At 40.7% G+C, this 14,978-nt stretch overlaps 1 protein-coding gene across 1 annotated transcript in view; it reads left to right on the top strand.

Annotated features, from left to right (window-relative positions):
• Nucleotides 1-14,978, top strand: part of grin3ba (glutamate receptor, ionotropic, N-methyl-D-aspartate 3Ba) — a gene marked incomplete at its 5' end in the record, with an annotated part of 62,298 nt that overhangs the window by 34,181 nt on the left and 13,139 nt on the right. The window contains 5 exons of the mRNA XM_035674277.1: nucleotides 5,276-5,772; nucleotides 6,881-7,152; nucleotides 7,852-8,088; nucleotides 11,396-11,542; nucleotides 11,839-11,984. Of these exons, the coding sequence (XP_035530170.1) occupies nucleotides 5,276-5,772; nucleotides 6,881-7,152; nucleotides 7,852-8,088; nucleotides 11,396-11,542; nucleotides 11,839-11,984 (1,299 nt within the window). The remainder of the gene's footprint in view (nucleotides 1-5,275; nucleotides 5,773-6,880; nucleotides 7,153-7,851; nucleotides 8,089-11,395; nucleotides 11,543-11,838; nucleotides 11,985-14,978) is intronic.

Here is a 14,978-nt window from a genome sequence, read left to right as displayed (position 1 = left end):
ATTTATGCTAAGAAACAAACAGTATATATCATTTGTGTTCCTATGTGGTCAAAACTAGTTAAATTTTTCTGTGACTCACTCTGTATTAAGTGTTTTACCAGAGTGATTGTGATTTCGGGTGCTTTAACTGGGCACTCTCTCTCATGCCTCTGGGCACATGGAGAGCTGTTTTTCTCCCCAATGTGTAACCGTCATCTCTGTTTCTCACAGCAGTAGGTTTTATGTTGTTTTACAGTTTCATGGTGAATATCAGTGCGCATATGATATACTGTGATGCGCTATTGCTTCGCCTGGCAACCACCACTGCTGCCATGATCACTGGAACGTCTGGAACATGAATGTGACAACTTTTATAAATGCACTTCAGTTACCACCAGCTTTCTAAACTGTGTGGCTAATAGCACCGATGTTTGTTTTTTATAATGAGGCTCATTTACATGGAAGGGGGGCAGTTTTGCACCAAATGTATGCATATAACCTCATTTAAATACATGCAAAAACCATCAGAGTGCCGTGACACTATTTGTTTGTCAGTGCAGTTAGAGATGCATTCCACCCTTTGAGGTTGCTTTGTGAATTAGATTGCTTGTCTTGATGCCCGATGACCCAGCAGGGGAAACAGTGGTGCCTTGAACACCCTGTTGTGTACTCAAGAGCATTTCACTGTACTGCCTTTTTTATACAGCAGTGTTTATATACACATGCTGCTGATTGGGGCCTTTGACACACCCACCAAAAGAGATAAAAGAGTATCTTAAAGCCTGTTGTACACGGTTGCACACAAAGGAAACATGTCGTCCAACTCTGAAATAGTAGTAAAACGGTGCACACGGTTTTCATATTAAACGCACCCCAGGTGTTGTTGATGATAGCAAGCTAAACTAACTAACTTTCACTTTCTGAGCGGCTGACTAGCTTCCACTCAGAGTTAGCTTGAGATACCTGCCTTCAAGATGTCTACCTCCACCACACTACAATGGAAGTGAATATTGAAAATGTACATTTAAATTCAGAGACATCTTTTTCCAGTAGTGTCCCAATTACCCCTGGATAATCCATAAACCTTACTGTCAGCACTTTTAGCATGGACTTTTTCTTTGATAGAACATAGTTTTAAAATGTCTTTGTGTAACTTACGACAAATTATGACAGAACAATATTAATTTTGTGGTGCTCCGCTAAAGGTCAGGAGTCCAAAGTAATGCCCTGTGGCTGGCAGAGATTTGTTCAAGAAAACTTTAGCAGAGTCGACGATAGAGAAAACTTATACCTCTTCCAAAAATTAAATGTATTGCTTTAGGCGACATGGAATTAGTAGTGGTGTGGTCAGGGTGGAACCTCAAATAGTCTCTACAACTTCAGCCAATGGGCCAACTAGTTTTTTTTAATGACTCTTGGTCACTTACAAATTCTTAGCCAAGGTCCCAAAAGTGTACACATTTGAATCACAAATGATATATGGATAGACTGACAAACTACAATTAAATTCCTCTGACCACACCACTAAATGTCTGTAAGCTTGTTAGCTTTGTGAATGACACTTTGGCATTTTTCTGAGGCGTTGCTGGCTCCACTAGTGGTACTGTACGCTCCGGTTGCTGCCCTTGTCTGTCCTCTGCACCACGGGGGTGGCGCCTTCTGAATCGCGCTGTCATACTGGGGGTGGGGAGGAGGTCTTTATGGCATACAGATTCACAGACTGACACCAGAGAGTTTTGTCTGTTTCTCTTTTGTTGCTGCTGCTTCAATCCCTGCAGCTTTTAAAAGGGCCTCTGACAGCTTTCACAAGCTCTGTCAAGGTGTGGTTTGTGATAAAACATACACACACAGAAAAAAAGCATATTGAAATACATATTAAACCATAAACGCTTTCACTGAAAGCAGAAAAAACGAAATCCTCACGTTTGTACACAGCAAAAAAGCCCTCATACTCACATACATTACAACCCCTCTTAAGCCATATCTGGCTGATACTGAGTGATGCAGTGAAGCTCCATGCCATAAACTCACTCCAATGTTAAATATCTCTATGGTGCGATGGATAAAACAGCATGTATCCAAGTTCCGTGGTCATGTGGTACAGATGAGAGAAGGATTTGTGGTTTGAGCTGGGCCCACAGCAAATATTGAACACACACGGTGCCTGCCAGCTGAGAGTGATCATCAACACCACCCACATAATCACAAGCTGGATTCACACAATGTTCCCTCCCTTTGCAGTTTAGTTGAGCCTTGGGATGCCAGAACAATTTGGCATAGAGGGCCAGAGGCTAAAACAAGTGGAGTGGGAGTTGGGTAACAAAGCAATATTATTGGACATTCATTATAAGAGTTAAAATGTAAAATTAAAAAGTTTTTTATGTTTAATGTGATTAAATTGCTCATTTTTAGCCATGTTAGCAGGGCGGCTCTGTGGAGAGCAGTTCATCCAGCAGTGTCTGTCCATCCAGCACTGAAATTTTTAATTTAATTTGTACAGAGCCTAGTATTTGGTAATTACACAATTTTGGTGATAAAAGCTACTAAGAGCTTTGACTATACATTCTTAGTCTTGTCATACTTTGATCAATAAAGAAAACAATTAAAAATGCTTTTAAACTGACTCAAACTTCATCAGAACACCAGAGAAAGTCACAATCTTTCTGTGGAGGGCCAATTTGGACATAGTCTACTCTAGACTATCAGAATAGGCTATTTATAGTACAGACCTCCACAATATAGTGTCAGTGACCTTTGTTCCTGGCCTGTGAGAGGCTGATAAAAGAGGCTGTTCCATCGCACTATTCAGAGCTGTCCAGGTAGACTCCATGCCCTCCAGTGTACTCCCTGATTCTTATCCCTCCCCTGCAACAGCTAGACATGCCATTGCTCCAGAGAGCCCTCACAAAGCTGAGATGTGAGAGACTTACACATGGAAAAGGCAATTAACAGCTCAATGCCCAAGGGACAGAGCAAGGAAGGCAGGGAGGGAGAGAGGATGTCTAGAGATATAAGCAACAGTGAAAGGTATGAGGGAGGACAGGAGCAAAAACTGCACAACATTACTGTTTCTGATTCAAAGCAGTGGAACAATGAGGAAAAAGCCAGAGTAAAGATATAACAAACTAGCCAGTTTTGATGTAGTTCTTCCGAATGTCCAGAATCAAAAAATCCCAGGGTACTTATTCCCAAAAATACATTGGAGAGAATAGAGAAAGTGGTCAAAGACAAACAGATAGATGAAAGTCAGGGGAAGTAGGAAACTGCTAAAGGAAAACAGAAATAAACTCAAAGAAAAGGAAGAAACTTGTATAGGAAAGGATGTGAGGAGGAGAAAAAATGAAAGAAGGGAGGGAAATTGATAAAGCGTTGTTGTTATCAGAGTGAGATCTGCCAGTCAGTGGCATCTCACTCGACACAACTGCCACACTGATTCCATCTCCCCTGAAGAGATTAAAACCACTGAAACAAGCAAACCTCGTATCATCCCAGACAGACAAAGACAGAGGGAGTAAACTTTCCTCCAAACTAAAGGAGATGGAGGGATAAGGGAGTGAGACACATGCCTGGGACTCTCTTATAGACTCATCATTTACCGGCCACTCTGCTGACATTTACTCTGAAAGTGTAAACCGGGGCCAGGTGTTAGTGAGAGGAAGCCATCCCTCTCTGACACCACTGGCTGACTTATCAACCTCCTTTGACATCCACAGTCATTCTTTAAACGCAGCCTCTGGCCGACTGCAACACAACAACCCGCAGAACCCATAACTAAAAGGTGACGTGCATGAAAGCGCACAGTACTTTTCACACCTCTGCTCCTATCTCTGTATAATCACGCACTCCTATCTCGTGTTTTTTATCTCTGGGCATGAATCCAAAAACATCACAAACTGCGGAAAAGGAGGCTTCACACCTCTTTGCTCAGATAAGAGATGTAAAGTGAAACCTATGGTTAATTTTTTTGTGGCCAGCTGCAGCAAGTACAGTATAGTATATGAGTCTGGAGTGGGCTGGCTTGATGAATCTGCTGTCTATGGGATATGATGATTCAGCCGCACTATTACCATGAGTGATTTCAGCTCAAGGCAAGGCTAGCACTTCCACTTTATGGCCACAGAGACAGAGGGAGCTACTGATGAGGAAACATAAGTTAATGTGGAATGGGATGGGAATGACTTTCAAATCAGAGGCATTTTTAATCAGGCTCTTGAGAATTATGGTGGCAGGACTGGGTTTATAAATTGATATTGCGCTGCTGAAGTAAATTACAATGTGAAGAAAGAGGGCTACGAACAAAAGCACAAGCAGAATGCACAAAATCTTACATAGATTCACATGTATCATTCCCTGTGTTGTGCAGTCGGGCTTTAGTCCATGCTAGACTTGGAGGTGAGGTTAATGACCCTCATGATGAATTTAGTCTTTTCATTTTACTTCGCACATCCCATCTCCAGCAGCAGCTACATTATATGCTCATCAATTCAACATATAAGTCGGAGATGAGAGTGAGAAAAAGAAAAGAGAGAATAAAACAAAGAGCAAAAGGGAAAATCTATTTTTCATCTTAGAGAAAGGGCTACGGCTTTACCAACCTTTTCCATTAACAGGAAGAAAAACTTGCCATTTCTATCCTTGACCCAGACATAATCAACAGTCACTGCACGGTTCAACACCCATACCGAATGCAGTGATCCTTGCATACTTTAACATTTGAAAAACCACTCCTACGATTTTCAATGACCTCCTGACAATCTCCCACTAATCAAGACATGATCAAACAGTACTTGTATGGTTTCACATTGAGACATCACCTGATGATGTCCACATGATCAAATGCAAAGACATGAGCTAACAACCACTGCATGGTTCAAAAGGCCAGGGCAGATTTATGTGCGAACAGGGATTGCTCTTCCTAATGTATTCCGCCATAAAGACCAATGTGGGGCCACCAGGCGAGTGAGACGAATAGCAATGACTGTCTGTATGGACCAGCAGATAGGAGGAGACCCACACGGGACTGCATTAACTTTTAATTAAGATTTTCTGGGCGATGCAATTACCCATCTGAGAACAGACTTGCAAAAGCTCCACAACCAGACCATGCCCGTCTGCACCATCATTTGTAACTTTTTCCTTGCTTTTTCCAGTTTTCTTTTTTTCTTCATCTGGCTAGTTAATGTTTTGTATTACTGCGGCTACATTTCTGAACCGCAATAACCAAGTATGGATATCGCATTTCTTTGCTTTATGTTGTCTTTCGCTTATGTTTATTTGTCTCTCTCTGTCTCTTGAGGTTTCTCTCAAACACTTCCTTCACCGGGGCCACAGGCCTAATCCAGGTGGATGCTGGCCTCTCTCGGATTTTATCCTCCCAGCTGTTTCATGTATGGAGCCTGAAGAGAGGCGCTCTTGGCCAGCCGGCCTGGGTGACTGTAGGCCAGTGGACCCGAGGCAGGCTGGAGTTAGAAGGGGGTATCCTGGGACTGGTGGGAGGGTTCAGAAGCAGCCAGGGACAGGGACTTGGAGCTGGGGTGAGGGGAGGGGACGGCCAGGGGGACAATAACGCTGGAGGACGCTGGAGGCCAGGACTTTCCGTTGAGGGACACCGCCTGAGGGTGGTGACACTGGTGGAACACCCATTTGTCTTCACACGGGAGGTGGATGAGGATGGCTTGTGCCCAGCTGGTCAGCTCTGTCTGGACCCCAGAACCAACCGGTCCGACCTAATCCAGGGCCTCTTCAACCAGCTGCACAATCCAAACAGCACAGCTACAGAATGGGAGGGCAGTGGTGAGTTTTGTTTTTGCATTTGTACAATACTGTACAATAATGTAGTGGTCAGTTTCTGGTATGCCATAGAACTCCTGACCTGTGGGAGGATATGCATGAGTTTTATTTTTGATTCATGGAAACTTGAAGCTTCTCTTACATAAACTCTTAGATCAGATTGGCTTAGATCTCATTGCTTTGTCACTGGCTACATCTCCACTGCTCCTCTTAAAGATTGGAGTGGATTTTAGAAGTAAAATCAATAAGGGATCATGGCTGGTCAGTCCAGTTCAAATATATACCTGGAGCAATGTCAAGGGCTCAGCTGTACAGCTACACCTCCTTTTCATGAATGAAGAGGATTAAAGGTGTTATATCAATAATGGATCAAGACTACCACGTCAAATAAATACAGATATATCTGACTAAGGAAACTATTGGCAAACTACACACAACCTACTGTATGGCATGAAATAATTATAGATAAGGCATCCAAACTTTCTTGGATTTCATGGCTGATGGAACACAGCTAATAGGAATTTATATTTGTATTGATGATGTCGGAATTGAGGGAAGTAAACAATGTATTTTATTATTGTACGCAGTGTTTCAAGAGATATATACCTAATTGTAAAATACATGGCAGTGGTATCCCCTTTAAGATACATCATTTATTAAACATCTGATTACAAAATTGCATATTCTGCTTAGTGCAGAGATTTGTGCCAAGTTTCAAGAGCAATTGGCATAGTGTTAAATTTTGATTAACTGAGTTTGCAAAAAAGGTTTGCCAGAATAATCTAAATGGCAAAAATGGCAGAAAGTGTAAAAAATTATATTATAGGGTGTCTATCTTGCCAACTGTTCTTTTCTCCTATACCTTGTTTAATGGTTGTTACATTTTTCCAGCTCAAGTTAAATGTGATTAAACATATTCCTAGCCTGGGCGCAGGGGTCATTAGAAATACTGTACTCAAGTGTCCTGTGAGGCTCCGTGAACACTTTCTATGATCCATGGTAAACACTTTTGGACAAATCCCCACAAGTGCAACCCCTGCACTTCCACAGCATGCATATGAATACCCACATAATCATGAATTTCACATCATCATCGCTTCTTTCCTGTCAGACCTACCAGAGGACCTGAGGAAGTGCTGCTACGGGTACTGCATTGACTTGTTGGAGAAGCTGGCAGAGGACATGGGCTTTACCTTTGACCTTTACATTGTGGGAGACGGGAAGTACGGAGCACTGAGCGGGACAGGACGCTGGACAGGTCTGGTCGGGGACCTGCTGAGCGGAACCGCTGACATGGCTGTCACCTCTTTCTCCATCAACTCTGCCAGGAGCAGAGTCATCGATTTCACCTCGCCCTTCTACTCCACCAGCCTGGGCATTCTGGTACAACTGCTTGTTGAAGTTTTGAGTTTCCATTTTTATGATCGTAGAAGACACAGGGCATGTCCCGAAAATATACTGCTTTTTGAGTCAGTGGCAGCTACTTATTTGTCGTCGAATTTAGTGTTACTTTGATTAGTCACTATTTCTCTCTGTTGCTTTTTCAGGATGATTTGACGATATGGTCTGCAAATACTTAATTACGCCCTTATGCGACGCTCACCCGGTCTTCTGGGGAGGGACAGGAGATCATTAGTTGTGTATAATTAGTTTGCTGAGTTTTCAGTGAACATGTTAATTATGAAAGTTCAAAATGAACGACAGTTTAAGAGTGTATAATGAGTCTGAGAGGCATTTTGAGAAACTGTCTTAGCAGAGTCCTCAAACATGCTGTTCTTTGATTTGTTAACATCTCCCTCTGTGCCTGACAAACTGCACTGCATAATATGATCTGACAATACAATTTGAAAATGAAAACTTAGTTATTTCTTGCCCTTACAAAATGATGAGTAGCACAAAATAAAAACAATGCGTGCATTTTTTAAGAACTAATTATGCTTAGGAGTGTTTAAGAGAAGTCTACTGACAAGATCCTACAAACTGCAGGTTTAATTATAATCACAATTCTGCACAAAATACAATACATGTAATTCTTGCAGAGAGAAATCAACTACATCAAGCCAATTGTTTTTGACCTGCCAGGTACGTAGCAGGGACACTGCAGCCCCCATTGGAGCCTTCATGTGGCCTCTCCACTGGTCCATGTGGGTGGGTATTTTTGTCACGCTGCATCTCACCGCACTCTTCCTCACCTTGTACGAGTGGAACAGCCCCTTCGGTATGACACCCCACGGCAGGAACAGGCTGCGAGTGTTCTCCTACTCCTCCGCCCTCAATCTCTGCTACGCCATACTGTTTGGACGCACTGTCGCCACCAAGGTAAAGTAGCTCTCCTCTGTGTGATAAATAGGCATCATGCAGGGTGGGGCAGGGAATAGAAATTGCAAAGAAAGGGAGGGGATGTGCATTATGGGAAAGAGTGCACAAACAATGAGGGTGAGTCAAAAGAGGAAGTTAGAGGGAAGAGAGGCATGAACAAAGATGATAGAGATGGCTAGGGAGGAGGAAAGATGGATAGGGGAGAGGTTAAGAAGGTAGGCAGTGATGAAGTAGAGAGAAACAGGGAGGATAATGCACATACAGGGAGGGAGAGGGGAAAGGGTAAGTGGGCCGACAAAGATTGAAGGAGTTATGGTGAGGATGATGGGGATGGATGAAGGTGGAAAAAGAGGGAGCAGGTAGAGGTTAACTCCCCGAAGAAGTCAGACACAAAGTTGAAAACAAGAAGGCAGGGGGAAGAGGGCCAATGGGGGGTGGAAAGGTGAGAGAGCAAATCGGGAAATGGGCTTAAAAAAGAAGGTAATAGTGAGGTGAACAGAAAGATGGTGAGAAAGGGTTGAAAGGGTAAGTGGGTAAGCAGAAATGAGAAAAGCAACAGCATGAGGGTGACATGGAGGTGGGCAGACAGAGGATGATGTAAGGGGAGAGGGCAAAGTTGCAGACCCAGGCGACGAAGTTAGTGCGAGAGGAAAATATGGGAGACAAGTGATCACAGAAGACAAATGGAAGTCAAATCCTCAGACTTAGGCAAATCTGTCCATTAAAAGATACCAAGAAAGATGAAAAACAATTTCCCCCCCAAAAAAACTCTTATTTTAAAAACATTAAAAAGGTACCTTTGAAGTAACATCATTCTTCAGAAACCTGTCAGATTTGACTGATCACGTCACACCCACTGTACACTGCCGCACATACCCAACCACAACGCTGATGAAAAACAACTGTCCTCTGCATTCTTTGTATTTTAAACAACATACTGTGCCAAAATCCATCATTATGATAACTTGTGCTTACGCTTCAAATTTCTATGCAGCATATTCAGATAAATATCTGAAACATAATTTGCTTAAATTATTCATGTCCATTATACTCTTAGTGAGTATGCACCCCATTATAATATTTCTCAAAACGCATAGTCACACTTTGTACCTAAAGGAAGCAGTGGAAATGATTTGTGTGGAATGGAGGTGTCAAAGTTATTAGAGAGACCTTGCCATAATTGAAAGGTCACAGGTTTGATCATCTCAACTGGTAATGTGTCAATTAGCAGGTTGTGTCCATTAGCTGCCTTGTGACCTGTTAAATGCCCTTGAGCAACACTATGAACTTCTGTGTGCTGTGTCAGGGCAAAGGAGCCATGTTTTTTTGAGGCTATGGTAAAGACAATGGGCAAATAAATGACCGCTAAACTGCTAATAATATCTTATTGCCCTCAAGTCAGTTATTGTAGTGTTCAGTTTTAATAAGACTTTGCCATTTTTTAAAAGTTTTATTAATTAAGTCAAGTAGAAATATACTTGTTTATTCTTTCCAAAGCCCAAAAAACAAGAGGAAAAGTGTAAGAAATAGAGTGTTCCTCTAAAAATTCTGCGATTGCTTGCATGTCCCACTATTATCTTACTAATTCCTTGTCAGGCCAAGGAGTATGACATTAACGAACATGTGGGATTACAGGTTAGATTAAAAAACTATATTTGTTCAAGACTCACATTTTCACTGTGTAGTTTTTTCCCCCCTAGTGTCGAGGCTGGTCCTGGGTACTGGCAGAGGCAGAGGGTAATGTAGCAGCTCTGTCCTGCTCTATATTTGGTGTAACACTTCAGCAACTCCAGCCAATGTTCCCCAAAATAGTGTTTGCCAAACATAGTCCTCAAAATCCCTTTTTCTTGTGACATTACGTCAAGACGTGTAAAAATGCAAACAAGATCGTAAGCCAAGTTAAGCTGCCAAACAGGGTTGTGTAGAGTTAAATAACTGAACAGCCTGCTCCTACATTTTTCTTTTTTTCCATTTGAAAAGTCGCTCTGCACTGCCTGCAGTACAAAAACACTGTACATGCTACAAGTAAATGCTGTTACATGGATCATCAACTGGATGCTGCTGACTTTTTGCCTGGGACCGCAGCTTTAGTCTCTACATGATATCACATGTAGCCATCATGTGTACAATTAAGACCCCATTTAAAGGATTGAGATATGATGGAAACATTAAAATGTCAGTCATGGGCTAACATTACCTTAATTAGCCAACTAGCTACTGCTGATAAAAATGTGTCAGTGACAGTTGGCATTTCAATTGACAGTTACAAGCTATTAAATTAGTCATTTCTTAAATTACTCACAAATTCAGGTGGTAAGTCTGCCTGTTAGCATTGTAAAACTGCATATAGAATGGATAGATTGACAGACAGTAACAACAGTAACTGATGGAGACAAGGCTTAAATTACATTTCATGCGTTAGCAGATACAATGTGAAATGAAATACCTTGCCAAGAAAGCACATACATGGGAGCACTCTAAGTACCTTAATCATTATATATCTTCAACTACACCATAGTGCAAAAAATAATATTTACAGTTTCTCTCACGTCTCTTCCCAAAAACAATATTAATATAGAATTTATGCTCCTCGTGTGCATCTTCCCTTTCTCCCATTTCAATTCGCCGACTAATTATGCTAAGAGTTCAAAACATCCCGAACACCTTCATAACAATGGGTTACAACCTTGTTTGTATAATTAATGTCTCATTAATCTCAAGCCTTTAAAAACACTAGAAATTAATCTCTTTTCTTCTGTTAAGTGGATTTTAATTGGTGGAATAAATAAATGATCACAGTGTTCAGGTGGATTCATTCCCTGAGGCAGGTAATTTCATGGAAAGATATTTCTGATGTGTCTCACAAACGTGTCACACTTTGTTAGATTTTCCCTTCTGCATTAGCTCTTCTTTTGGTCTGTTGTGATTAACTTGATTACCTTCACTTGGAGGTTAATTGGGATTTTTAAGGAGGAGAAGAAGGGGGGGATTGGGAGCCTCAGGGGGGCTCGGCCTTTATATCTATAAAGATATCTTAGATATCTATCTTATCTGATAGCAACTTTCTTCACACATTTGTATTTTTAATTGTTTTAATCCCTGCCCTTATTTTTCATGCATACAATTGTTGTTATCTCTTTCCTCCATGTTTTTGACTTTTCAGTTTTGAGCGTGGATATTTTTAGATTCACTCATCAAAAAGATCTATTTATTTCCTTTTTTTGATCTGTTTAATTATTATTATGACCAAAGCAAAACAAACCCAAACAAAAAAAAATCTCGCTTGGCATAAATTTCTTATCCGCAGACTCCTAAATGCTGGACTGGACGCTTCCTGATGAACCTTTGGGCCATCTTCTGCTTACTGGTGCTGTCCAGCTACACCGCCAACCTAGCTGCAGTCATGGTCGGGGAGAAGACCTTCGAACAGGTCTCAGGAATACATGATGACAAGGTTAGACTGCATACAAGGACACAAACTTGCAACTTCTTGCATGTCAGCATCCACACACACACGCACAGACCCACAGCTACATGTACACACAAACTAATCTTACACAAGGACAGGCTAATGAGTAAAGAGCGGAATTATTTGTGAAGGATTATCGCTTTCCATATCCCTAAACCCTGTTGGGAGTTCAGGGAGAGAATGAATTTGATATGAGCCCCATCATGATATCCACCCTCTCTCTCTCCCTCTCTCTCTCTATCACCTCTTCCACCATCTCCACCCATGTGTTACTTCCTCAGCTGCACCATCCCTCCATGGGCTTCCGTTTTGGGACGGTGAGGGAGAGCAGCGCTGAGGATTACATGAAGAAGAGCTTCCCAGAGATGCACGACTACATGAGACGCTACAATCAGCCAACCACCCCAGAAGGCGTACACATGTTAAAGTAAGGCACAGACATGTACATGCACACAATTAATTAATAATTCACACCCAAATGCATTCCAGACCTTAACAATCCTGTCACGTTTACATCTGTCTTCTGTGGTTGCCTGTATTCTTTCCACTTATTTTTTAATGTGCACTGTGTATAACAATTCTGTCTACCTGCTCCAAAATATGTCACCTGATGACATCATCAAATCAAATTTTGGATGCTTTGATTTCCAGCTTGGCGAGGATGTTTTTAATGTTTGTACCTACTGACTTTTCTATCCAAACATCAATGGAATTGTTCAATGTAGCTCAATCTAAGGTGTGTTAGGTTTGATTCTCCCTTTGATTTTCTTCCTGCTGCAGTGATGTTGTGTCTAACCCATCGGAGGATGTTTTCTTATTATAGTCAACGCGCTGTTTGCTTTTGCATCTGACAGAGATACGATCAAATTCTCATCACTTTGTGAGCTGAATATATTTATACCTTGCATTTGTATGAGCTTTACCTTATCCAGAAATACTGCGTTTTAGCACAAAGTGTAATTGAGGTGAAAGCCTATGAATTACATAAATTTCATTAACAAATTCCTCCTGATTTGAGGAGAAATATTGTAGTTAATTAAAAGTGTTGAGTGTAGAGATGAATAAGGGTCAGGGACTAAATGATGTAATAAGGGCTGAGGATGACTGGATGAATTGGGTGTCGAATGAGGATTGTGAGGAGATGAAAGCAGGAAGGCAAGGCAAGTTTATTTATATAACACATAATTCACAAAGGCCGTTTAAAGTACTTTACATAATGCATTAAAACACTGAATAGAAGATACAGCACAAGTTATTCAAAACACAGATTTAAGGGCTAGGAACAATTTTAAAAGAAGTGTAAAAACAGAAATAAATGGAAAGTAGTTCAGGATGATAGAGAGTGGTTAAGGTTCATTCAAAGGCAGTGGAGAGAATAAAGGTTCTAACTTAGTTTTGATAGGTAATCCAAGTTGGGGTAAGTCTTATGGAAGTTTATGGAGCATAGGAACTAAATGCTGCTGACTCATATTTAGTCGTATTCTAGTTTTGATCATATCTTGGATATGTTTTTGATGTGGAAAATGTAACCTCGTTTTTCAGCTCCCTGTGTACTTCATTATAACATCATCCAGGTTTCTGATTGTATGCATCAGTAAAGACATGTTCTTAACGCCACATCTTGCTAAACTCATTTCTCTACTAACAGAGTTACCTCAGCAGTGAATAATGAATCCACTTTGGTTTCTGGCTGCCTTTAATGGTTTTCTGAATTTATCCCCTCCATCTGATTACCTGTAATGGAAGACAAGAGCAACAATCCATTTATCCTTCACAAGACTTTCAATTTCACTTGCGCTTGTGGATTATTTTTGCATCATTTTTTCATCATATTTTTTAACTTAGTAACCACTATGTATCTCAATGAGGAGGAATAAAAAAGAATAAGTTGTTTACATGCTACAGTGTTCCAGTTTCTATTGGAGTACACAGGCTAGCATATTTGGGTTTCTCAAAACCAGGACAGAAAAAAAGGGGTTAGGCAGTATACCTAATAGGTTGGTAAAGTAAATTTAGGGAATTTCTATTTAAATTTGATCATTGTTTTCATTTAAATTTCAATATTATTTGTATAGCACCAAATCATAACAGAAGTTATCTCGGGACATTTTTACTAAAGACATTTTTATTATATAGAGGTCTAGACATTACTCCTTATAAATATATTTACAGAGACCCAACAATACCTTAAACACCCTCTCTTTTATTACCTTTAAGAACTAGCTTTAATAACTTCAAATAAACACACTTTATGGTCATATGAACTCATACATGGATACACCAAATACATTAATCTAGCAGTGGTGGAGGAAGAATTTAGATATCATAATACTGCAATTTCAAAATACTATTATATATATATTATTTCCAAAATCTACTTAAAGTATCAAAAGTAAAGTGTCCATAATGCAAAACATCTATGTTATATAGAGGTGGAAAAACGACATGATTTCCTTTTAAATGTAGTTGAGTAGAAGTATAATGTATCATAAAACCGATTATACTCAAGTAAAATAAAAGCATCTCAAATATGTACTTAAATATATTATTTGGGTAAATGTAAAGTTACATTCTGGAATTCAGAATGACAAAAACATGTATATCCTGTTTAACCAAGATATACAGACATACTATACCACACACAGCAAACATCCTCACAGCTACAACCACATATGCTTCTCAGACACAATGCCTACTCCATAGAACACCAGCAGAGATGCTGAGATAGAGCATGTGCTGACTTTGTGACACAAGTGGGAAGATACAAACCGCTTGATCAGAGAAAGAGGATGAGAACGGCGTTTGTTTGCGTGCCAGGCGAAGCAGAAGTGAAAGTCACAGCAGTGCAGAGAACCGGAGTGAGGCAGTAAAATACTGTGTTGGCAGAACTACTGACCCCAATACTGCACTCAAATCTTAGAGGAAAAAAAAACTCAAGAGCCTTCTCCTGGAGAGACAGAATGCCCAGGGCTACACATGCAGCTGCACATGAACACAAATGTACAGGCTCAGAGGAAATAATGCAAGCACATACCTACACACAGGCTTACAACTTACAGTCGTACCTACACACTTTCATGCCTACACACATGCACGCTCACACACTCATATTTAGAGGCCAGGCATCGGATAACTTCCGACCCTTTTTAGTCCCACAAGAAGTCTCTATCCTCTCTCTTCTCCCTCTGCTTTGTGTTTGACGTTTCTAGGAAGAGCCAGCAGAGCAATGACTTTCTAAAGTCAACCTTTTGTTTAGTAGTAAACATCCTGAATAACAAGTAGTTTCAGGTAATTTGATCAGTCTGTTCTGTTTTCTACATTATATTGTCTGTGTGTGTGTGTGCTTTTTCCTATACATGTATTTATGCTTGTTTATCTGTCTGCCATTCAAATTTGAGTAAAATCTGTGTGTGTGTGTGTG

The sequence above is a fragment of the Morone saxatilis genome, unplaced genomic scaffold (assembly GCF_004916995.1).
Source record: "Morone saxatilis isolate NCDOM2014 unplaced genomic scaffold, NCSU_SB_2.0 Contig3, whole genome shotgun sequence".
Lineage (NCBI taxonomy): Eukaryota > Metazoa > Chordata > Actinopteri > Moronidae > Morone > Morone saxatilis.
This window is presented reverse-complemented; position numbering and strand designations above follow the sequence as displayed.